This window comes from Aythya ferina (assembly GCF_964211825.1).
Source record: "Aythya ferina genome assembly, chromosome: 22".
Lineage (NCBI taxonomy): Eukaryota > Metazoa > Chordata > Aves > Anseriformes > Anatidae > Aythya > Aythya ferina.
Genome location: NC_140320.1, coordinates 2,940,429 through 2,963,829, shown reverse-complemented (window position 1 = coordinate 2,963,829; position 23,401 = coordinate 2,940,429). Strand labels below are relative to the sequence as shown.

The following is a 23,401-nucleotide window of genomic DNA, read 5'->3' as shown; positions in this document are numbered from 1 at the left end:
TCCCCCTCGTGTTCAGCCTCACATATTTCTTGTGACCGACCTCTCCAAGTTATTTAATGCAGGGATTTTCAATCTTTCCTGCCTTGTTTGCACTGGAGGAGCTGGAGCCCCAGTGGGCATCAGGCAGTTGCCTGCAGGCTCGCTTATCCCTGCTACCGCTCCTACACCCCAGCCCAGGCATCCTGCCTTCTCCCTGCTGAACCTGGGCTGTCAGAGGTGTCTCCGGCCGTTCTGAATAGCCAGGCCAGACCCACACACTCACACAAGCTCCATTGTGAGCAAGAAATCCTTAATTTTGAGCGTTCAGTGAGGTGCTGTAGAAACACCCCAGTGAATGTGGTGATGCTCAGGATGAGCTCCTTCGGGAGGTGGGCGCACGAGCCTGACATATCTGTGCCATGCCATGCCATGCCATGCCTTGCCATGCCGTGCTGTGCCGTGCCATGCCTTGCTGTGCCATGCCATGCTGTGTCATCCCTTCCTGCCTGCACCAAGCTGCACAGAGCCAGGGCTGTTGCAGCATCGGTTCCCTCCGGGGCTGCGTGGCCGCTCCCTGCTGCCGCTGCTCGTCAGCCCCTCGCTGGTCTCGCACGGGGTCGTTTTCTGCTCCATTTCCTCCCCCAGCCTTTGGATCCCCCCCTCCCTGAGCTCTCTGCTGTCGCCTTCTTAGTCATCCCGCCCGGGATAAAATATGACTGCAACTGAGAAGCACTGAGATCGCAGCTCCCCTCGGGGACAGCTTGCCCACATCACCTGTCGGATCGAGAGCCTGCATGTCCTTGGAAAAATATGTATTTCAGGCCGCCGGGGTGCTAATTTGCAAGGCCCATTACTCAAACGAAACATTAAAATGGCCGTCCATAAACCAGAGCCTTTATTCGTGCCTCCCCCTCTGTCTGAACTCCCCTCGCCAGGTATAGGCTTCCTGTCAAGCCTAAGAGCCAAAAGCAAAGATTTATCGATAGGTACCTTGACTCCAGCTTGCATTTTAATTATGTCGCCGTCAGCCTGTGCCGAGAATAAACTCGATGGCTATTGTGTTATCCTCGCTTCATCTCTCTGGATAAATGCACTGGGAGAGACGTGGTTTTATGGAGTCCCTACCAGGGACCCGCTTGCTTTCCCGTGCCGTTCCCTCCAGGTAAGCCCAAGCATCACCTCGAGGCGCCAGGGCTGAGCGGGTTTTTTTTCGGGATGGGAGGCAGAAAGCAGTGCCCGGCGGGGCACCGGAGCTGGAATTGCTTTTTGGAGGGCTCAATTTCACGCTGGGAGCGAAGCCGCGGCACGGCGATGAATCGAGAAGCCACGCTTGTCAGGGAGGAGACGCGATGAACTTGGGAGCTCGGTTGTTTATTTTCCGTATCTCTTTGCGCGAGCGTGTGGGTATGTATAAATATTATTCGCATGCGACAGACAACACTGGTGTCTTTCTTAATATGGGTGCAAAGTTTGACCTGGCACTCTCTGGTGGAAGCGATGCATATTTATTAGCGAGGCGATGGGTGGGAATTAATCCCTCGCTCGGCGTGTCAGACGCTATCTCAGCAAAACGGGGCTGTTATTAAAGCAAACAAAGGCGAAAGCAGCCCGACCGTGACCACCTCCCTGGCTCTAACTTTGTTACGGGCCACAGAAGAGATGCCCTCGGCGTGCAGCCAGCTCGGGATCTGGCATCCAGGTCCTGTAGGCTGGTCCTGCCTCAGTTTCCCCACTGGTAGCGATGCCGCCAGCCCTTCCCCATGGCCCAGCAGGGGAGGGTGGATGGCTCCGTTCATTACCATGCACAAATTGCTTTTGATATTCCTAGATGGGAGCGCTACGTGTTGCTATAACATTGCTGTACCTCGTTTGACTTCTTTTTCTGTTGCAAGCCCCCTCTTGATCCCGTTACCTGCAGTAACAGTTATCTGGCTATATTTTATCATCTGAATATTTCAATTAAATTACTTTAAGGAAAAAAAAAAAAAAAGAAAAAAAAGCCTGCGCTGAAGTTGGAAATGATCACTGTATCACTCCAACTTTCCTCCATTCCCAGAAGGTTAATTGAAAGGCAGCCATCTTGGTGACGTTTAGACAAATGAGGATAATTATGTGTTCTCCAGCTCTTTGAGAGGTTAATTGCTTAGATGTACGAAGACTTGAAGAACAAAGAAGGAATAAATCAGAAGCAGGACTATGATCTGATAATGCAATTTGGTATATTCATGTACAACTCAAACAAATAAACCCCCCCTAATTGCTGGAAGTCGTTGGGCTGCGGGGATGCCCCTCAGGGCGCCCAGGATCAGGCACCCGGAATTGGGACGTTTGGTGAGGACACGTCCCTCGAGGGATGGAGAGGCCTCCTGGTGGCCACCTTGCTCTGTCTTCCTCTTGCAATCGGGACATCTTCATCTCTTGGTGCTAGGGGGTCTTCTCCATGGCCATGAGGTGTCCTCAGGGCTCTGGAGAGCCCTGATGGGGGCATGGGCTGGGGATAGGAGAGGACAGCTCAAAGGTCTTCCAGCCATCCTCGGGTGCTCGCTTTTGGGGTGCTTTAAAGGAAATATTTGGGCTTTTCTGTGGGTGGCTGATCCGTGTCAACCTGAGCACCTTGACCAGATGGGATTGGGCGGCATCAGGCTTTTGTGGTTATAAGGGATGCAAAGAACACCCCATAGGTCAGCCCGTATCCCCTAGGTTTGACCCCAGTGGGATAACCAAGCTCTTCACCAAGCACATTTAATGGGCACTGCTGGTTTATTCATTTGCATCCTGTGTTAGCATCACAGTCATCAGGAGCATTTATTTCCAGCAGATCCCCCTTATTGTTCTCTCGCTGTTTTGTGCTGACAAACCCGTGAGGAAAGGTATTTTCCATTCCCAAGCTTTGAGACGTTAGCACCACTCCCATGTACGTGTACAAATACCTCAAAAACCCAAATCTAGGTGTGTACCTCAAACATACAAAGACGACAGGATGTTGTCTGGCTCCTCGCTGCCTGTTGCTCGGAGCTGCCAACCCCGCTCTCCGAACCGGCGACGAGCGAGCGGGTGCAGAGCAGGCAGGTCAGCGGAGGCACGGGCGCGCCAAGCTGAGAATTTCCTCTGGTGGGTTATTTTATTTTGCCTAATTGTTGGTGAAATTTCTGCAAATTGGCAATTATATTCCTGGGCTGATTGCTTACCCGGCTAATTTGCAGAGCTCTCATTTGGCAGGAGTGCTTCGTAGCGTTCGCCATGAAATACGGCCTCGTTGTCCATCGGCAGAATTTCTCTCTTTTTAGACATTATTCGACCTGCCCACAGGGTTTTCACACGTGAAACCATCACACGGAGGAGAGTTGATTTCTTTTCTCTATTTTTCCAGGCCACTGGTGTCTGGGCACTTGCGTTTGGAGGTGCTACTTGGCAGTAGGTCCGTCCATCCATCTGTCCATCTGTCCGGGGTGACCTGATGTGCATGAAGCCACATCCAGGCTGCATTTTGCTGGGGAGGGCAGGGTGCAGCTCCACGCTCAAGAAGTTCAGGTTCTTATCGAAACCTCCAGGCTGTGCAAAACATCAAGCTTTCCAGCCGGGCAAGGATCAAATGCTGTCTGATTTTTCAGCTGTGAGGGTCAGGGAAATGGTGCTTTCTTTTTCAACCTGGTGGGAGCTTTGGGGTGAAACGTCTTCATCTGGAACCTCTTCCTCCCCCCGCTCTGTCTCGGGGGAAGTTCGAATTGATTTCAAATGGAAAAAATGCCTTCCCACACCTAACCTTTGAGGAGTCCTGAGCCTCAGTCTCCAAAGCACCGGCAAGTGGTTTTTCCGCCTATCTATCAGGCCCGTCTGAAATTGCAGTTTAATTCTCCGTATTTGCTCTTGTACTGTGTATTAAGATACAGCGAGTTTATCCAGCAGTCCAGCTGTTTTGAAGATAATTACTACAGAACTCAACCTGATGTAAAATAATCCTCCCGGGCAAGCAGCCAAGCGCCTGAGATTTATCCTCCAAAGACTGAAACCTCTCCATTACCCTTAAGAGTCGCGGAGATAGGAGCGGGTGTCTCATGACAAATATATTTTTGTGGTAATTAACGGTGGGCTGGGAGAAGGGCTGGGGTGTCTGTTGGTGGTGTCCAACCTCAGGACAATTTTTCTTTGCACTGATGGACTTGTGGAGCCGTCTGTGGGTGCCAGCCCGTGCTGGTGTCGAGGGCTCACGCTGTGCTTTGGTGGCAGCTGCTCGGTCCTGGCCCGATTTTCCCTCTTTGCCATCCAGGGACAGCTGTCAGATCAGTTTGCTCAGGCTGCGCCGCGGCTCCTTCCATCTCAGGTGTGCCCTGGCCTGCGTTTTAATCAGCTCGCCAACATCCTTTCTTCTTCTGTGACCACGGGACACTGCTGGAGTCGTCAGAGCCATGCCCGCGTTGTCCTGGGTTGAAAGTGGAGACGCTGGGACCGTCACCAGCCCCACCAGGACGGCTGAGTCATAGCGGTCGGAGCCCGGCATCGCTGCGCGTTAATTACCCGTACTTAACTGCATGGCTAACTGTGACAACGAAACAGTTATTTCTGTCTCTGCCTGCCTGTGAAGGTGGTGGGAAAAAAAAAATTAGAAAAGGGAGAAAAAAAAAAAAAAAAAGTGCTAGGAAAAAGAAAAAAGAAAACACATCCCAAAACCCACACCACACACGTTGAAAGGCTCCAGGTTCTGGGCTGTTCGGGGCTGCTAACACCGTGAGCAATAAACTCTGCTTTTCTTCTCCTCCTTTTGATTGAAGAACACTAGAAATCAGGCAGGGAGCAGGTGCTGCATTGTGTTAGATTAGCACTGATTGAATTCTTACACAGGCGCTGATTGAGGCGCGCACGCTGCCGGCGCAGGGCTCGGTAAACACCGGCATGCCGTGAGCCTGGGGGGGCTTCAGGATCGGTCCCTTCATCGTGTCCCTTGGGCTGCCGACAGCCTCAGCAGGTTTCTCTTGGCATCTTTTCGCCCCTGTTGGAGCACAGAGGACCAGCGTGGGGTGAGAGGAGAGCTGGGTTCCCTGGTGAGAAGCCATCTCCCTCCCTGCATGGTCCTGGGGTGCTCCAGCTGGTGTTTGCCAGAGAAGCAGCGATGCCCTGATGGTAAATGCTGACCGAGGTTGTAAGTCTCTGTGGAGAGGAGCTGGGAGGATGCTCAGCTCGTCTCAAACTCATCTCAAACCTTCCTCAAACCACAGTGTCTGTGAGGCCATTCTCAGCCTTGTCCTGGGCCTGACTTTGGGGACAGATTGCAGGTATTTAGGTGCCTCTCTGGGCAAGAGAAGGCACCGTGCTGGGCTGCTTGCAAAGCCCACACCACCAGGGCAGGGCAGCCCAGCTGGGGCTCCCTCCAGAAGCATTTTTCCTGGGCTGGCTGCCCGGCTCGCTGCCTTCATTTTCATCTCCATTCGGGAGATCAGGTGTGGCTGCACGCATTGACTTATTCCGATGTTAGCATTTAAGTGCCATCTGCTCTATAAACATCCCCATTGATTTGCTCTATCAAAAGGCCTCCCGCTTTATTTCTTTTGCCGCCGCCTCATATTTTCTTATGAAGATTTCTATTAAGCTAATAACGGCTGTCGGCCCCCGGGGGCTAAGGCTGACTCTTTCTGATCCTCCCTGCTGCAAAGGGTGTGCGGACACAACTGGACCGAGCAGCACAGCGGGGTGATGAGCAAGGGGAATTCGGGGCTGTGGTTAGAGGCTGGTTGTTAGCAGCCTCACTGTGGTTCACGGGAAGGGTTTCAGCATCAGGGGAGTGAGTTGGGATGTACTGGGACATACTGGGAAGGAGGTTGCTGAGAGCAACAAGATGCAAGTTTCCTCTGGCTTAGGTGTCACAACATCATGGAGCCATGTGGCCCCAAAGGCACATTTCTCCCATGAGAAACACAGGCAGAGCTGGGGGCCATACACACGGTGGGTGCATGGATAACACCTCCTGCTGTAGCCCTGGGAAGCTGCCACGGGGCACATTTGCTCAGGAACGATGCCTGGGAGCTCAGCGCCTGCACCTCTGGGTGGTTTCCCACTGCCATGGCAGTGGACAGAAATACGGTTGCACAGATGTATGGAGAAACGTATCCTATAAACATGAATTGGCAGAGATATTGGCAGAAACAGGTGGAGAAGAGAGAGATGAGTGCTTATTATTTTTATACGTGTTCCAAACAAGAAATTAACTGAGGCACAGAGCATCTCAGGGAACAGCTCGGGACCAGAAGTGACCCCAGGAGTCAGAAATCGGTCTGGTTGTCTTGGCATCCAGTCCTCTTTTTTGCTATGGAGGGAAGATGTCCAAGCACAGACAAGTGTGCAGGAGGAGATGGGACTTGGTAGAACTCAGGATCAACAGTGGAGGTTGAGAAATCCATTTTTTGGGGTGTTCATAGCAGAGGTTTGGTGTCAGTGCTACCTCCAGGCTGTGTGCAGGGCAGGAACGTGATGGGTCCCTGCAAAAAGGGGCCCTGATCCAGAGCTCGTTGGACTTTGTACAAACATTTCTGCAGGCTGCTGGGGGTTTCTGAATCACGGATGTGTTTTCTCATCAGAAACTCACGTTTTGAAGCAGTTGTGGAATCAAACAGGAGCTGGAAGGGAGCGTGCCCAGCGCCCGGCCCCATCTCACTGATGTTGTTGGGAGGCATTGCTGCGTCTGTCCCCGCAAGTCAAACATAAAAGAAATGAGAAGTGAAAGAAGGGCTTTAGGAATGAGAAGGAAAGCCTAACTCGCCTTAAAAGAGCTGACTGCGCTTGCTGGATTTGCTCGATTCGGAGCATTAATTCAGAAAATCCAGTGAAGGGCTTTGGGGAGAAGATGCGGGCACCACGTTCCTCTCTGCTTGTCCCTTCCCCGTGCCAGCAGGATTAGTCTGGGAGCTGTCAGCAGCACAGCTCAGCCCGTGTTGGCATTGGCATCATTGCCAGTGAGCCTGTTGGATGTAAAAGAGTTAAAAAAAAAAAAAAGTTAAAAAAAATAAAATGTTGGAATGCCAAAGTGTTGGACATAATCTGCCTACAGCCCTTCAGACCTGGGGGAGGAAAGGGACTGGAAATTGGTTTGCAATGGTGGAGATGTGAGGTTTGTGCTCCAGCCATGGGGAGACAGCTTTATTTTGCTGTGTTTGAGGGCTGCTTTAAATTGTCCAATTCAGGCTGGTGTCGAAAAGCATCATTTGAAAGGCATCAACGCCAAGCAGAGCCATGTATCGTTGAGCAATTAGAGCGAGCTGAGCAGCAGCGGAGCTGTTGCCTGAGGAGTGGGTGCAGACCCCCCCCCCAAATCGATGTCAGCTCGAGCTTGGCATCTACCCCAACCTCTGCAGCCCCCCAGGTATCCAAAAGGCTGCACGAAGCCCCAAGGTATGAGCTTGCCGTGGAGAATTGGTGCTGTTTTGTGCGGTTTCACCCCCTCGGGGCCTCGCGGCGAGAGTTAAGTCTTGACTTGTGATGCCTCGCAAAGACAGCTCCCGCCTTCTTCATCATCTTGTTATTATTCTAATGTCTGGGAGCTGCAGTCATGGACCAAAACACCATTAAACTCTCTGAAATGGAGTAACAAGACAGCCCCGGCCCTCGCAGCCTTATTATCTTTGCAGATGGATATTTTATATTTAGCAACCTCTAATGTATCAATTTGGGCTTTGATTTTTCACGGGGAGCAGCTTCTATATCTGGTGCTGGAGAACGGGCAGGCAAAAACGGTGCCGCGGGGGAACCGGAGGAGAAAAAACCTCCCCGGCCAGCCCAGCCACACGGCATCCCAGCCGGGATGGAGAGGAGGGTCCCGAGGGATGCTGGAGGACAGGGGGGGTCTGCTAAGGGGGGAGGATTTGTGGTGGTCCTCAGCTCGTCTGAGAGCGCCTGGGGAATCCCAGCAGTGCTGTAGTGTTGGGCCAGGCGATTAATTAAATTCGCAGAAATTGAGAGCTTGCAGTGCAGGGCTTTGCGGGAGGCATGGGGCTGGCTGGTATGTGGAGCAGAGGGAGTAGGAAGGGAGGTTGTGGAAAAAAATTTAGAAGAAATGGAAGTTGAGGCTGGCCGTGGGGATGTGGCTGGGACGTGCGCTGGTATTGCTATGGAAATTGCTGTTGCTGCGTCCTTGCCAGAAGAGGAGCTGTGCCTTGGAGATTCCTGCACTGGGCAGGATTGTGTTGGCCCTAAAATTGGAGTTTGGGTCTAGTTGGAAGGAGCAGGGTTTCGCCTAGCAGGAAAGACAGGGACACACAACCCGAGTCTGGGACCCTGGAAGGGGTCTGCGCATCCCAAATGTGGTGGGCAGAAGGGAAACCACGGATGGCCCAGCCAGGAAGAAGGGTGCCAGCGGAAGGAGCTGGGAAATAAGACAAAGATCCTCCCGCCTCTGCCCGGAGAGTAAATATCAGGATGACAGTGACGGAAGCCCAGCCGCCGCGGTCCTGCCCTCGGGGAGTTATTGTGCGAGACCCGCCGTCACACGCCGCAGATGCCATTGTACCCGCGGCTAATTTGACGCTTTACATTGTTGGGAGAGGATTAGAGGAGCTGCGTGTTTTGATGGCCTGTTTCTAATTTGCATATTTAACGAAGCGGGAGCTCAGCCAGGTTCTGTTCTTTTGTGTTTACTTCTGAGGAGCTGTGTTTATTTCCGATGATTACAAATAAATCTCCTCTGCCTTTGCTCCAGCCGCCTGGAATAAAAGGCATTCAGAGCCTGTTAGCTCTGTAGCTGGAGCAGTACTGGAAAAAGAAGGAAAAATCCCAGCAGGATTCCCCTGCAAACATAACCAACAATTGCTTCTCAAAGCCAGAGGTGCCTCGGAGCTTGCTCTGTCCCTCAGACAGGTGCTTTTTGGCTGGAAGCCTCCCGTGCCAAAGCACCGTGCCATCACTGCCGAGGGGCTTTGACACCCACATGGGGGCTGCGAACCTTCAGGAGCCTTCCTGACCCCTCCGTGTCTGGGTATCACAATAACATGGGCACCCCGTGTCCCTGCAGTGGGTGCCAAAGCCTCCTGCACCCTGGTGTGAAACTGGGGCAAGCTCTGCCCGCGGACACCCAGGCTGTGCTCCTGTCCCCAGGACAGGGTCCTCTGCGCTGGTGTGGCTCTGAGTCACTTCTCCCTTGCTCCCGATCTGGGTCAGATATTTTAGCTTCTGAAAACTGGGTCAGCTGGCGACTTTGCGACTGGTTTTGGCATCTCCATTTGTCATTCTGAAGAGACACGCTGCCTACAGGAGTGAAAAATGGTTTGGGGCTGAAGGACTGTAAAAGTATTTAAAAGTATGGATCTGTTTGTTTGCATAAGGAAGCGGGAGGGTTGCAGGTCGATCCGGAGCTGAGCATCTCCCCTGAGGCTCTGGCTCTTCCTGCAGCCACGCTCTGCAGGTGCAAAAAGATTTTCTGGGCTGCTCAGGATGCTCAGCACCATTATGTGGGTCCCAAGCATCCCATCCCTCAGGAAACTAGTACCAAAAAGCCTCGTGCTGTCCCTGGTGCGTTATTTCCCTCCCCGCAGTGCAGGGGTGAGGACAGCCCTGGCTCCACTCCGCTCAGCTCCAGGCTTGGTCCTGGTGCTTGGCCAAGCCACTGCTGCAGGTAAAGCCCGAGATCTGGAAAGAGAAAGGCTGGGAATGAAGACAGCGGGTGTTATTTCACGTCCCATGCATGGGAAAAGTGCTGTCAGTGTCATTAATGAGGCTGGGCGGGCGCCTGCCGTGGGAGCAACGCGGGGGTCCCTGCTAATAGGTGCGGGAGGAGGGGGACGGTCACACAGTGCTGCCAAACACAAAGGCCAAGCTCGCGGAGTTATTTGTATTGTTGACACTAAGTGAAATAATTCCTCAGAAAACTTCAGAATTAGCATTTATGGATGAGGAATGGGTGCAATTAGAGGGGAAGCAGCGGCGCGCCGGTGCCCCCAGCTCCCTCCTTCATGCATCTTCCCACGCTGCTGTGTTTGGGTTCACCGCCCTTGTCTCTCATGGGGTGCTGGCGTCAGTACGGCCTCTTCGGTCCCTCTGAAGAGCAAGGGGATAAATACGGGGCCAGGGAGATGTCACCTGCCAGAGGACACATTTGTCAGGGGGAGCATGGGGAGGAACGGAGCTCGGGCAAAGCACAGCATCCAGGTCTCGCCCTCGCTCCTCACCAAGCTGGTCTGGTGGAGGGCGGACACAGTGGGAGGCAGCTGAAATGCTGCGGGCTCTGAGAGGTCTCTGCTCGGAGGAAACGAGGAGCTGAGTGGGGTGGACATGGAGCAGGTGGGGTGGGGGGCACTGCATGAAGAATGGCTGCCAAGGGGAGCTGGGACAAGGCAGGTCCAGAGTGGTAAGGCTTTGGGCTGATGCTTGCGTCTCCATCCTGAGCTATTTCCCCTGCCTCTCTGATGTTTTTTTTCTCCAGGTGAACCAAGGAGACAGGAAGGGGTTATTTCCCTCCTGCCTGACACATCCTTTATTTTCTTTTGTCCCTTCCGGACTTGTAACGGAGCGATTCTTCTGGAGATGGATATGGTGCCTCCAGGAGACTGTTAATGTGGGTTTGTCTTTGTTCTTAATTAGATCCCTTCAAGGGAAAACCTCCTGGCCTGCTTTATTATCCAGCTTTGTCAGAGCTTGTCTGCTTTATCTAAACACTTTGAAGAAGTCTCTTTACCTGTTTGCTTACCGGAGACATTATCATAATCCTGGTCAATTGGAAATAGGTAGCAAAGACGGCTCAGCAGACGAGGGAGTGCTGGCAGCTTAGCAGCTAATGGATATCGCTTTCGGAGCCTGGGAAAGAAGTTGGCAGGGCACTCCTCGTGTCGGGGTATTTATCGGTGTGTGTCTCTGAAGTGCTGATTTCCAGGGCCCAGGAAATCTTGGGGTGGGAAGGAGAGGTTGTGCGAGAAGGGAAAGGCAGGCTCTAAGGGCCAATACACGTTTTTTCTGCTGGCTCTGATGGGTCACCAAGAGGGCATGGAGAGCTCCCTAAGGGTGTTTTTTTGGGGGGTCCAACCCCATCTGCAGTTGCAGAGCAGAAAGGATCTGCTCCTACCTGAGCTACTAAGCAGCAGCGACTGAAGAGAGGGCTAGAGGAACAGGCAGAAGGGGCTTTTGTCTCATTGCTCTCAGCACGACTTTGCTCAGAGGTGTTCCCAAGCCCATCGCCGCATTGAGCATCCCCGGCAGCGCACAAAAGGCACCCCGCGTGCTTCCTCCCGTCTCTGTAGGTGCTGCTGTATCTGTGGTGTGCTCTCGTGCTCCAGCCCTTGTAGAAATGCATGCCTCAGTTATTTCTGATGAAATCTGGATGGCTTTCCTGAGCTCTCTTTTCTTTGGAGAGCAAGCCCAGCCCTTTCCGTGGTAGCCCTGTTTGCATCGCAGGTGCCAAATGTCGCATTCCAAAGCAGAGAGGCTTGGTGGGGGTGGTCCCTGCCTTCACTGAAGCATGAGGGCTTCCCTCTCCTGTTTACTATGAGTGGTTTTTTTTAAGAGCAATCCGAATCATGTGTTGTAGGCAAGGGAGGGGGATGCCATCCTCACTCTTCCCCATAGGAGCACATCTGCCTGTGTTATGGGACTCACCGTGGACTCATGCAGGTGTGGCTTCAAGCCTGAAATGCCAGAATTAGCTGCAAAACAAGCAGCCCCTGCTACCAGGGGGCTCGTACCAGCCCCAAACATCCCCAGAAAGTGTGAGCCGAGGCTGGGCAGTGGTGTTTGAACATTCCCGGAGACGGCACGAGCGCGTCTTCCTTGTCACTTCAAACCCTAGTCCTTGTACTTCACCCCTAATGAGGGGACCCGGGAGTACCTCGGAGGGCTTTAGTCTGGATATTTATACGAGCGCAGACATGCAAGTTGTCTGTTTTACATATTACTGCCCTGATTTTTCAGTGCACGCAATGAATAATTTACAGAAACCGTGTGTAAGTATCTCTTTATTATTCATTATAATGAAGTGAGACAGCAGTAATAGTCCACTAGACTGAAATCCCCTAGGGCTGAACTTAACTAGGCTGTGCTTAGCTCTCCCCCAGTTAATTTGAGTGGAGGGAGGGCTCCGTTTCCCAAAAAGGACGGTGCCGTATGCCTGGCACGAGGCCACCTTGCTGAGCAAGAATGGGCTCAGCTCCACGCGGTGCACCCAGGATGCCGGCCCCAAAACGTGAATTCCTGCCAGGGGGGATGGCACGAGGGTGCTCGATGTCCACGCAGGCTCCAGGAGGGTTGGTTGTAGCGTGGCATGGCCTCAGGACCTTCGGGCTTTCCAGGAATACACGTGCAATGTGGCTTGTGTGGATGTACAGCTCCTGCAAGGGGAAAATACCTTATTTACAGAAGAATGTATTGCTCGTGCCTCCGAACCGAGCCTCCAGAAGGACCCTGAAACATGCCAAGTGCCTCCCCTCTGCTCTGCCCGATTAATACCCTGCGTGGAGCTGATTAATAATCTGCGTGGGGCTGATGCTTGTCAGGCCCGGCATGGGAGGCATATAGCACCCCGAACCTCTGCGTGAGATGTTGATGGCGATGAGGGCAGCCCCCCTGCCTGCCTCCAAATTTACAGACGTGCAGAGAGGGACCTGCGGGAGCTGTTCGGCTCACTTCAGGTGCCTTTCCCTAAGATCTCGGCTGCACAAAGCTGCAGCCGCCAGCACGAGCTTGTGCCTAGGGTTGTTTTTCTGGTTTGCTCTCACACCAAGAGAAAGCTCTTCAACTGCGGTCCTTGGGTGGGAAAAGCAAAGCTCCCGAGAAATGTTCAGCTCTTAATTTAGCCAAATGCACGGTGGTTTGGCTGCGGGTACTGCGGAGGCAGCGAAGGCCAGAAGTAAATAGATCGAGAAAATCTATCAAATGGAATGAAAAAGCCATGTTCTTCGGGAACATTTTAATTCCACTTTTTTTTTTTTTTTTTTCCCTCTGTTCTTTGCCAAGCGTAAGTCAGTGCCACGGACTGGAGCTCCCCAGCCTTCACGCGTCTCGTGGTGGGAGCAGGGAGGGAGGGAGCCAGGCAGGAAATAAATAATTGAAATGACTGTGTTGTGTTTTCAAGGCACTTGTAGGATTTACAGCTGCTTATCCAAATGTTCCCTTCTCTTCCTGCGTGCTGGCTCGCCGTCTCTGGCTGTTTCTCTCCTTCCTCTCTCCCTGCACGTGTGCGTGGCCCCTCTCCCCCGCCGCGGCGGTGTATATCACACCGGGATGGCTCGAGGGCTGTGCTGACAAGCCAAACTGTCAGCAAATTTTACAGCTTCATCTGAAATCCTCGGCGAGCAGGGGGTGCAGGAAGTCTTTGCGGTGCGCGGAGGTCAAACATAATGGGTTTTTCATCTGCGCCTCCCCAGAGCCATGGAAAAAATAAAATAAAATAAAGGGAACCTGCTGGTTCTGTGAGATGTCTGGGGATGGGGGATGTGTGGTGCTGGCGTGGTGGGCATGGTGTGCAGGGGGCACATGGGCTTCTTGCTGGATATCAGGGTCAGGGAGCTGGTGGTGCAGCTCCCATCCCACGCATTTTTGGAGCTGGGATGCGCTCCTCGCATGCTGGACCAGGTTGGTGACCCTCCTGCTCTTCCTTCGCAGGTGTACCGTGGATGACAGGGTGACGCGGGTAGCGTGGTTGAACCGCAGCACCATCCTGTACGCTGGCAATGACAAGTGGTCTATAGACAACCGCGTGGTCATCCTCTCCAACACCAAGACTCAATACAGCATCAAGATCCACAACGTGGACGTGTACGATGAGGGCCCCTACACCTGCTCTGTGCAGACAGACAATCACCCCAAGACATCACGAGTCCACCTCATCGTGCAAGGTGAGTCGTAACGTTCATGGTGCTGTTGTTGAGCCAAGCTGGAGGGTGTCCAGACTGGCTAAGGGCTTGGAGACCCTCTTGTGGTGGAGATTTAGGGATCAGACCAACATCCGTTGCTTTGGGTGGTGAATAGTTGGGGGACAAGGATCGGGACAAGTGTTCACTATACAAGGCGAGATGGAGTCGTGCTCCTGCACCTTGCTGTGTTGTACGGTTGTGACATGGGGAGGAGAACACCTGAAAACTGAACTTGGGGCTGGCTCCCTCCTTCTCCTGCTCCTGTGCCCATCCCTGCTGTACACACGAGCCATGGCCACTGCTCGGGTCACTGCAGCAGGGATTTGTTAGCAGGAGAGCCGAAGGCAACTGCACCAGGCTGCAGGAAGGAAAGCAGATTGTGTGAGCGTGTGGAAATTGTTGCAGGGCTGCAAAGAGCTTTTGGCACAGGGCTTCGTAGGGGGGCGTGTTGGCATAGCAGCTGCTGTTGGGTTGAAAAGCAGCATCCCTGAGTCTCTTCTGATGGGGAGGATCTCGGTGCTGGCAGATCAGAGGTGCCCATGGCAGTGTGGGCTGCAATGAGCCTTTCTGAGAGCCTTTTTTGCACTGGTTATTGCCTGACCTTGGTCATCTGCTTGGCCCCCCACCCTCCAGCATGAATCCCTCTTCCCCAAACCCTCCTGCCTGGGGATGCTCCCTATGGAAGCAGACCAAGCACTACTGTGGCACAAGCAGTGGGTGCACCCTTAGGATATCAGTGTAGGGGATCCAAACTGGGTTTACCCACCAGCAAGGTGACCCCATGGGGTGGTGGGGCTGGCCTGACCATGAACATCACCAGGACATTTCCTTGGGGGGCTCCATTGCTGGAGGTCTCTGCTTGGCACCCCAGCTCCATCGGGTGGTGCCTCCGATCCCAGCTCCTTTGCACCAGCTATCGGCTTTTGTCCGGTCTGTAGATTAATTTTTCAGAGTTAGTGTTAGTTCAGGTTAGATAAAGATAATGAAAGTTTCCTAATCCTCTTAAAGAAGATTTATCTGGCTGAGTAGAAAGCTCTCAGAATACAATAAAGCGTGTATAAAACCAGGACCTAATCTTTCCTTTAATTTCAAACAGCTGATGGGTATTGATTTTGCAATGAGCAAATCTGAAAAATTTCTCAGCCTCAACATGTGTCTGAGAAGCCTCCAACACGGATATGTATATATTTATGTATCCTTCTCATTTGGAAGAGGCACGGTTCGATTACGGCCACTGATCAAAGCAGGGAAAACCTCCCTCAGCCTGTCAGCTCCCCACGAGGTATGGGCAGGCGTGGGAGACGGTGATGTTGGGCATCTTGCTGCTTGCACGGGCTGCTCTGGGCTGGTTTCCCTGCCAAATCGCCATGGGATTTAGTGGTGGGGCTCTGTACAGGCGATGCTGTGGCAGAACGGGGAGGGCTTGGCTTGGGAAGAGGGGAGCAGAGCACGGAGCATCCCCTCCACCCCTCGGTGATTTACGCAGGAGCCGTCCATCTTCCAAGTTTAATCGGTTTATTCTGTCTGCTCTCTAATCATGCTAATCCATCCAGTCAACACCTGTGAAGTACCTGAATGCTTTCTGCCTAATGAAATTACACCAGCCGGCAGCTCCACGCAGCCCAACAGCCCCTCACCCTGCGGAGGAGGACAGGTCGAGCTGGGATGGGTGGGTTTGTGCTGCCTCCCAGCTGCTTTCTGCCCACGAAACCCCTCTCCCTGGCTCCCACCAAGCCGCAGTGGTTTCCCCAAGGGTTTTGGTGGGGCTGGGTGGTAGCAATTGCACCATGAACCACCCAGGGAGCTCCATCAAGGCAGAGCTGGTGCAGCATGTGGGGATGCAGCAGAGGCTGCAAGGAGCATGTTAGCACGAGAGCAAGAGCGATTGCATCTCCTCCTCTTCTCCCCTCTTCATGCTTGAGCTCGTAATAAATCTCCGGCACCTAACGCCCAATATCTTGCCTAGTAAAATCCCCGTGCGATTATCTTATCTCATTAAAGCAAGGCCAAAAATCCTTTTATTCCACACAGACACTGGTGCCAAGAGCCGCAGCAGCGAGGAGCGGAGGGGAGCAGAGGGAGCGCAGGCTGCAGTGCAGCCGTTCCCCGGCCTTGGAAAGGGGAAGGTGAGGGACGGTTTGCATCCAAAGCGACTGTCTGGTAGCAAGGCTCAAAGCACACAATTTGCCTCATTTGTTCTGCCAAGAAAATCCATCTGTAGATCCCTCCATGCTGTCCCGTGGACAGGGTGGAAAGGGAAGCAAATCCTGCTCTGTTCCAGCTTTGGCTCCAGCAGCACTGCTCAGCGCTGCTTTGTGGTGGCTCAGAGCGAGAGGCACTGTCGAGCAAGACAGAAGCTGAGGGAAAACAGCACAGCCCTTCACTCAGGGAGCAGTTTTCATGCACGCAGGCCATGCACTTTCCTGGGATGAGCCCCAATTCTGTCCGAGCTCTCCTGGCACTAAATACGTGCGCCAAGCTCGGGACCCTCTTCTGCAGAGGAGGCAGCCATCCCGGCGGCACTCCCCGCACGAGCAGGCAGTGATGACCAGTTAGCATCCATGTTCAGGTCAATTAATTTATATTTGTATTTTGCAAAACTAAAAGTTGCCCAGATAGATTATTGATTCTTTGTCCCTGTGTTCAATTTGGTTTTAATTGCGCTACTGCAGGGCCAAACCTTCCCTCCTAGCAACCCGGCGATAAATCTGCCAGTGAGTCACAATCAACAGTAAATGTGTCTCTTCGTGTCATTATTAATATGTCTCTTGGATTGGTTCATTACAGCAGTTAACAGTGGTTTATAAGAGCGGAGATGGCGGGCGGCCAGAGAGCTTTTTTCTCTCCCTTTGTATTTTTTCCCGGCGATTCCCCACAACGACAGGACGGATGCTTGCAGGCATCTGAGCAGCATTTTGGTGTGTCAGCCTGCGGTGGGGAGAGTCCTGAATGTGGAGAGATTGGGATTTTGTGTAGTGCAAGGAGAGTGTGAGCTGCCTGATCCTGCTTTCATCATGAAGAGCCTGACCGGGGGATGCTGTGGGGACTGGGGCTCCTGTGCTCCTCCCTCTGTCCCTGGTGAAAGGGAAACCAACTGGACCTCCAGGGGGTGAATTGAGGGGAGCCTGCACAGCAGAGCAGCTTTACTGGCACCAAAAGAGCTCTAATTTCTCTGTCAGAGCAATTAGTAGAAGGCAAAGCCTGTTGCTTGCACTGAGCTGGTGATGAATGTAGCCGGGAACTGCGACTTTTGGGGAGAGGAGTGAAGGCAGGGTCCTCTGGAGCATGGGGACGGGTGCCCAGGACCTCAGGGACGTTTCTTGTCCCCAGATGTGACCTCTTGGAAAGCCACCGCCTGTCCTCAGAGGTGCAATGAGCCAGGAGGCCGCAACACGTCGCACTGCAACATCACCATGGTGCCAGGAGTGCAGGCACGGCATAGCCAAAGCCCCTTGACCCAGGCTGTTGCAAGAGCCAGGATGTATTTCAGGCCTGAATGCGGAGCTGAGGGTCAGTGCTTTGGAAGGGGCTGTGGGTGTTAAAGAGCAAGGCTGGCGTCCTTCTGGCAGCAGAGGATGAGGAAGGGAGGGAGGGAAGGCAGCAAAACGCAGGCAGCAGCGGGGCGAGCGCTGCGGCAGAGAGAGCTGAGCAGAGCGGAGAGGGCAGGGAGGATTGAGCAGAGGAGGTAGGAGGAGGTAATGAGAAATGGGATGGAGGGAATGAGAGCAAGCCTTTCCCGAGCATAATAAATGGTTAATCAAGAAGTTAGAGTGATGCTGCAGAGCCAGGCACGGTCAGGCGGTGCCACTGATGCAGCACAGCATCCTGCAGGCTTGGTGGGGGACTTTTCTTCTGTGGCTTTGCATCAGGTCTGGAGAAATGTGGGATAGTGTTTGGGCTGACAAGAGACGTTGGTGGGACTTTGTAGATATCTGCTAACAAGGAATAATTCCCAATTTGCAAGTATTTCTGAAAAATCTGCTGGCTGACACCGCCGTGCCTGTGTGCCGAAGCGGTTCCGCGCGGCGTTGCTTTGGGATCAGAGCACAGCGGCGGGTGGAGAGCTCAGCAGTGACCATCAATACTGTCCACCCCTACCAAACAGTGGTCGTTGGTATTCCTCAGATGTCCTCTATTTCTGATTTATTTAGAGAACCCTCCTCTGTACTGCCTTAATCCCACTCACCATAGATTTTTCATTAAAGCCTCTCCCGGCTGTCGGCATCGTTACTGTTAGTTTCTGGTCGGTGCAATCCATTTTCCTGTCGGTGTTTCGCTGCTTTCCTCTCCCCACGAGCCGGGGTGGGTTTTGGAGGACCACGGCCTCTGCTCGTGGTAGCAAAGTGCCGTTGGGTGTCACTTGGCAGCAGGTAGCTGCCAGATCTGCTTACCCCGAATCGTTCCCGTCTCACTTGTCGCATCCTCCGCCTCTCGGAGTGGCACCGAGGCGGCTGCAGCTCTTCAGCAAGCGTCTCTAAAGCAAATTGAGTCTTTATTTTTCCCTTCTTCCTGATAACAACTGACTTCTCGAGTCTCTGAAAGGGCAACCCCCCCCCACCGGCCTCATGCCGTTCTCCCCTAAGACAGGCTGTGCTGCGGGGCCCCCCCCCGCCACCGCCGATTGCACAACTGCTGCTTTTAAACTTGCTTTTATCCTGCTACCTTTGATATCCAGGCAGGAGCCGAGACTGTGATACTTATTAAAACCTTACCGGGAGGCTGTACAGTGCATAACAAGGCAAGAGGAGCAGCTCAGCCTTCTTCAGTCGTAGGAAAGACCTGATAATGTGCTGTAAATGCAGAAAGTGCTTCACACGAGTGTCAGGAGTGTTGCTTATTATTAGGAGAGTTTGGCGGAGGGGTGTGCACGTGGTGCTCAGCAGCTGTGGCTCAGCCTGGAGAAAGGAAGGGTTGGGAGCGAGCAGCAGCAGCGCAAGATGTGGCCACGGAACAGGCTCCTGTGCTTGGGAGCCTTCTTGGGATGCTTGCTCTTTATGGGGTTATTTTTTTGTCTTAAAGAAGGAAAAGAGGAGATGGGTGAGGTGCCTGCAGGCATTTGGGGAGGAGGTTTAGGGGTCCCTCTGGCTGGGGGTGCAGGTGGAGTTGGTCCATGTGGAGCTTTCAGAATCTCCAGTGGGGGATGAAGAGCAGCCCGTCTGGGTGGGCAATGTCTAGATGTTGTTGTCAGATGCCACAAAGGGTCCTGTCACCGTATTTAGTGGGGCCGGGACGGCAAAGTATGTCTGGGATTGAGGGTTTGCAAGGAACAGGAAGGAGTCTTGGATCATGCTGCTGTCTCTGTCTCACTGGATGATGCATGGTATAAAAGCAAACCATCCCTTTTCTGCTTGTCCTCAGTGCTGCACTCACTATGATACAGCCCCATACCAAGATGGGGCACCAGGAGGTGCTCCCCTCCTTGACCCAAATCTTGGAAGGCTGTGGGCTCAGCCCAGGTCCTCGGCACCCGCCCAAACTCCTCTATTGGTATTTTTCAGAAAAGTGTACAAAAATTGCTGCATGTTGCCTGAAATCACAGGTTGGGACCGCACAGCGACAGGCAGAGGAGGCTCCTTGCTTGCTTTTTCTCCCTTCTTGGTCTCTGCTCATCAGGTGGGCTGGCAAATGGGCCAGCAAAGTTTGGACACACTCTGTATCCAAGCGCATCTTCCCCTTCACTGCTCCTCGGGGTCTAATTAGGTGTTTTCTTGATGACTCTGTTTGGAGGATAGGCTCCGGCTAACCCTGACTGCACCGGGTTAATCGTCCCGGTGGGGAAAAGCGAAACGGTGATTTTAAGCAGAAAACTCTCCCGTAGTTTGGCTTCGTAGCAGTGGGGATGGAGTGCAGGAAAATAAAGAGAAAATCAAAGGGCTTTTAAGAGGAAAAGGAAAAAAAAAATCACTTAGACTGGAAAGAACTCTTCCCAGCAGGAGCAGAAGCCAAGAACACATAATGTCCGTGGCGGTTAAACTAATGTTTCACATTTCCTTCTCCGGGGGTATTTGCTCAGGTGGGGGTGGGGATGGAAAGGGCCCCAACCGGTCGCCGAGCAGTTTATTGAGCTGCTCGCTGGATGGCACAAGAGGGGAAAAAACGAACCACGAGCGACTGCAGAGGAAAAATCAATTAGTGCAGGCACCGGTAGAAAGAAGGAGGGGGAGATGCTGGAGAGAAAAGAGGGTTTTTATCATTCCAGGGCGGGGAACCTTTAAAAACTGCTGTGTAAAGAAGTGAAAACCTTTATAAGTGGCCAAAAACCTGGAGTGGTTCTCATGTGTGGCACTGCACTGCTGGAGGCAGGGTGTGCAGAGACAGGTGGTGGCGGGGGAGCAGAGAAGGGTCATGAAGAGGTGCTCTGTAAGGTGTCATTGCAGAGGGAAGATGCTTGCTTTTTCCCCAATTATGGGACATGAAGAGCCTCTTTTGGTGTTTCCAGATCAGAAGAGCTTATGTCTTGGAGCTGAGAGCGTTTCTTGAGACAGGGAGGCGTCACCTGTCAAGGCACGGTGACATTCAGCCTTCAAGGAGAGCACTGGAGGCTTGCCCTGGGGTTTTCCATTTGCACTGCTATTTCCATATGTTTACCTAAACGGAGCCCGTGGGTGTAATTACACAGTGCTCGCGGGCTTGGGGTTGTGGTGCTGGAAGCAGCCGGGTCTGGTCACCGCTGGCACCGAGCTGGGCTGGCCAGGGAAGGGGCAGCAGGAATGGAAAGGGGATGGGGAGGGGTTCCTCGGGATGGAAATGAGTGGGGAAAGGACCAAGGCTTACATCCTGCAAAGGGGAAATAAGAGGCTACAAAGGAGCAATGTCTCCCCAACTCATTGTCCCGTCCTCCCTGGAGAAATGGAGAATGGGCAAAAGCACAAGGACGCAAAATGCGGGAGATGCGGCAGGCACTGGAATTTAAAGCCAAGGAGAGCCTGGAGAAAAGCAGGAAGGAATAGCAATGAATGGAGAGCAAGGCAACTGGAGGGGAGAGAGAAGAAGAGAAGAAAAGCCCAGAGACTTGTACAACAAAGAGAAGAACGAAACGTGCACGCACACCCAGCATCAAAAGATCAGGAGGCAGCAAAAGAGAAAAATGAAAGAATAATGAAGGAGCCCGGGCACAAAGAGGGGGGTGGTCTTGAAAGAGAAAGAGCTGGGCTTGCAGGAAGAGAACAGCACCTGCTGCCACGGTGGCAAAGGAGGCTTTGGGAAGGAAAATGGGATTTCTGAAGAGCTGGAGGCACCGTGAGATGCCATGGCATGGCAAAGAAGGGCAGCAGGGCCCCTTGCCCTGGTGGGATCCGAGCAGTGACCTCCCAAATGGAGCTGCTGGTGGTGACCAAGCTCCCTGGCCAAGGGAGGAGCCGTGGGTGGGTGGGAACAGAGCTCTTTGGGCAAGTGCTGGTGAAGGAGACCATGGTCTGCTGGTGAGCGCTGTGGGTTGTGGGTGGGCTGGCTGGCCGTGAGAGCAACACCAGTGATATGGGAGAAGTTTGGGGAGGTGCAGAGCTCCAAAAAAAGAGTCAAAAAAGCATCAGAACAGCCAGAGCAGTAGAGACATGGGAAATACGGACAGGTTGGGTCTTGTTCAGTGGCATTAAGGACACTCGTGACCTTAATTAAGGAATTAGGGAGACTAGTGAGGGTGAGTGTTGGAGCAGGAAAGCTCTCACGTGTCCGGTGTGCGCATGGCTGTATGTGTGAGATGAAGGGCAGCATAGTCGGTACGGGGAGCAACTGAAGGGTTACTGGAAGATGCTGAATGCTGGAGATTTGATGTCGCAGTGGCACGTGCCAGGAACCTGGGGCTTTCATGTTCCTGCTGTACATCGTGAAGGGAGAGCAGAGCATCCTCCGAGTGGCTGGGATAAAGCGCTAGCCCAAAATCTAGCAGGGTGTATGGAGGAGGACACAACTTTCAGCTGTAGGAAGTGATGGGGAGCATCCCCTGACCCCTCTTCTCGAGGAAAAAGCCCCCAAAAGCAGCTGGCAGCGGGCGGGTCAGTGCGGCAGGCATTGGGAGCCGAAGGAACAAAAGAGCGGCGGCAGCTGGATTAATTACTGCAAAAAGCAGAAACGGTAAAGTGGGGGCGAGAACGGGAGAAGTTGTTTCCTCATTATATCCCCAAACAGAAAGAACGTTTTTATCGCACGCACAAATAGCTCCCTGGGAAGCACTTTCACTTCCTAATTGTTCATAAATTTACTGACAGGTGGTTACACAGTAGGTATACCACTCGGAGTTTCAGTTTTATTGCTTTCACTGTCTCAACGCAAAAACCTAGAGAAAAAGGGGTGTGCAGGTGGGAGACGTAGCCCAGCAAAAGCAGCTAGATGCTTGTGCTTAATTTTCCAATTTCTTGTTCACGTGAGTTCCTTGGCATGTCCAGATTTTGGTTTTGCTCTGATTTAAGGGTTTTTTGTTGGTTTGTTTATCCTAATTCTTTGAAATGTGGTTGTGGCCTGAGGGTGTCATGGTCCAGCCCTGCATGGTGCTGCTGGTTTCCAAATCCTCCAAAACGGGGACAGAAAGGGGCACACGGTGCCACGGGAAGGCTCTGACACACCTGGAGATGGAGAATGTGCCACGTAGTGCTCCCAGGCATCTGTAGGAAGGTGGTTGTGGTCTGTTTTCCTTTTTCCCCCTCCCTTTGGCTGCGCTCAGATTGCTCTGAGTGTGAAATACCTCATCTCCGTTGTGAGATAATTTGTCTGAAATGTTATGGGTTATGATGCTTGCCCAGCCACTCCATGCAAAGCATGTTTCACCATGGGAAGGCAAAGAAAAGGCAGCACTTAAGAGCAGGAGAAGGAGAAAGGGAAAATTCCCCCCCCAGCCAAAGCGCTCTTGGAGTGCGCAAGGTGGCAGCGTGACGTGCCACTCGCGGGACCAAGGAATTTGACAAAAATCATCCCCGTGCCCGAACTATAGCTGTCAGATGCGCTTAATCTATTATGTCGATAAAATCAACTCTGACGAGCCTCTCAGATTGTGCTGTCATCAAAATTGAGTTGATGAGAGGTGATAATCCTCGCTGTCGACAAGCACCACTTTGGCACAGCTCCCAGCGGTGCCCCCTTCCCGGGAACCAGGCAGGACGCTGGGTGCATTCGCATGGGTTGCCCTTCGTGGGCAGCCCCGTGTTGGCCACGGGGATGGGTTTGTACCCCCATCTTCTGGCTGCCAGGCTGTTTTTGTGGCCCTGATGGCTGTGCTGAGGTCTGGCTGTTAGCTGGATGAAATAGGGGTGAATAAGAGGACCAAACCCCAAGCCCTGGGAGAAATCAGGCGGCACGCAGGGACCTGTCTCCGTTTGCTGACAGGCACTGGTGCCGTCCCGCTGTTCTCCCCATCTGCAAAAGGAAGCAAAACTTGAGCTTTCAGCATATTTCCCTCCTTTGTGCTGCCTTTCTGCACGCTAATTAGTCCTTGCCCGGTGACACCTCTGACAGCTCCATCCTGCCCATGCCGGGGAGGCTCACGTGGAGCTGTGGGAGCGCGGGGTGGAGGCAGCCGGGGGTGCCTGGGAGGGAGGCAGCAGGAGAGCCGGGGGGGACCAGATCCACGCCAGGGTACGATCCTGCTCCCTCGTGTTGGGGGGACAACC

At 53.1% G+C, this 23,401-nt stretch overlaps 1 protein-coding gene across 9 annotated transcripts in view; it reads left to right on the top strand.

The window, feature by feature from the left end:
• LOC311422428 (opioid-binding protein/cell adhesion molecule homolog) overlaps positions 1–23,401 on the top strand; it is a 328,972-nt gene that overhangs the window by 292,077 nt on the left and 13,494 nt on the right. For all 9 annotated transcript variants that reach the window (XM_084495470.1, XM_084495471.1, XM_084495469.1 and 6 more), the window contains one exon: positions 13,549–13,781. In XM_084495470.1, the coding sequence (XP_084351596.1) occupies positions 13,549–13,781 (233 nt within the window). The remainder of the gene's footprint in view (positions 1–13,548; positions 13,782–23,401) is intronic.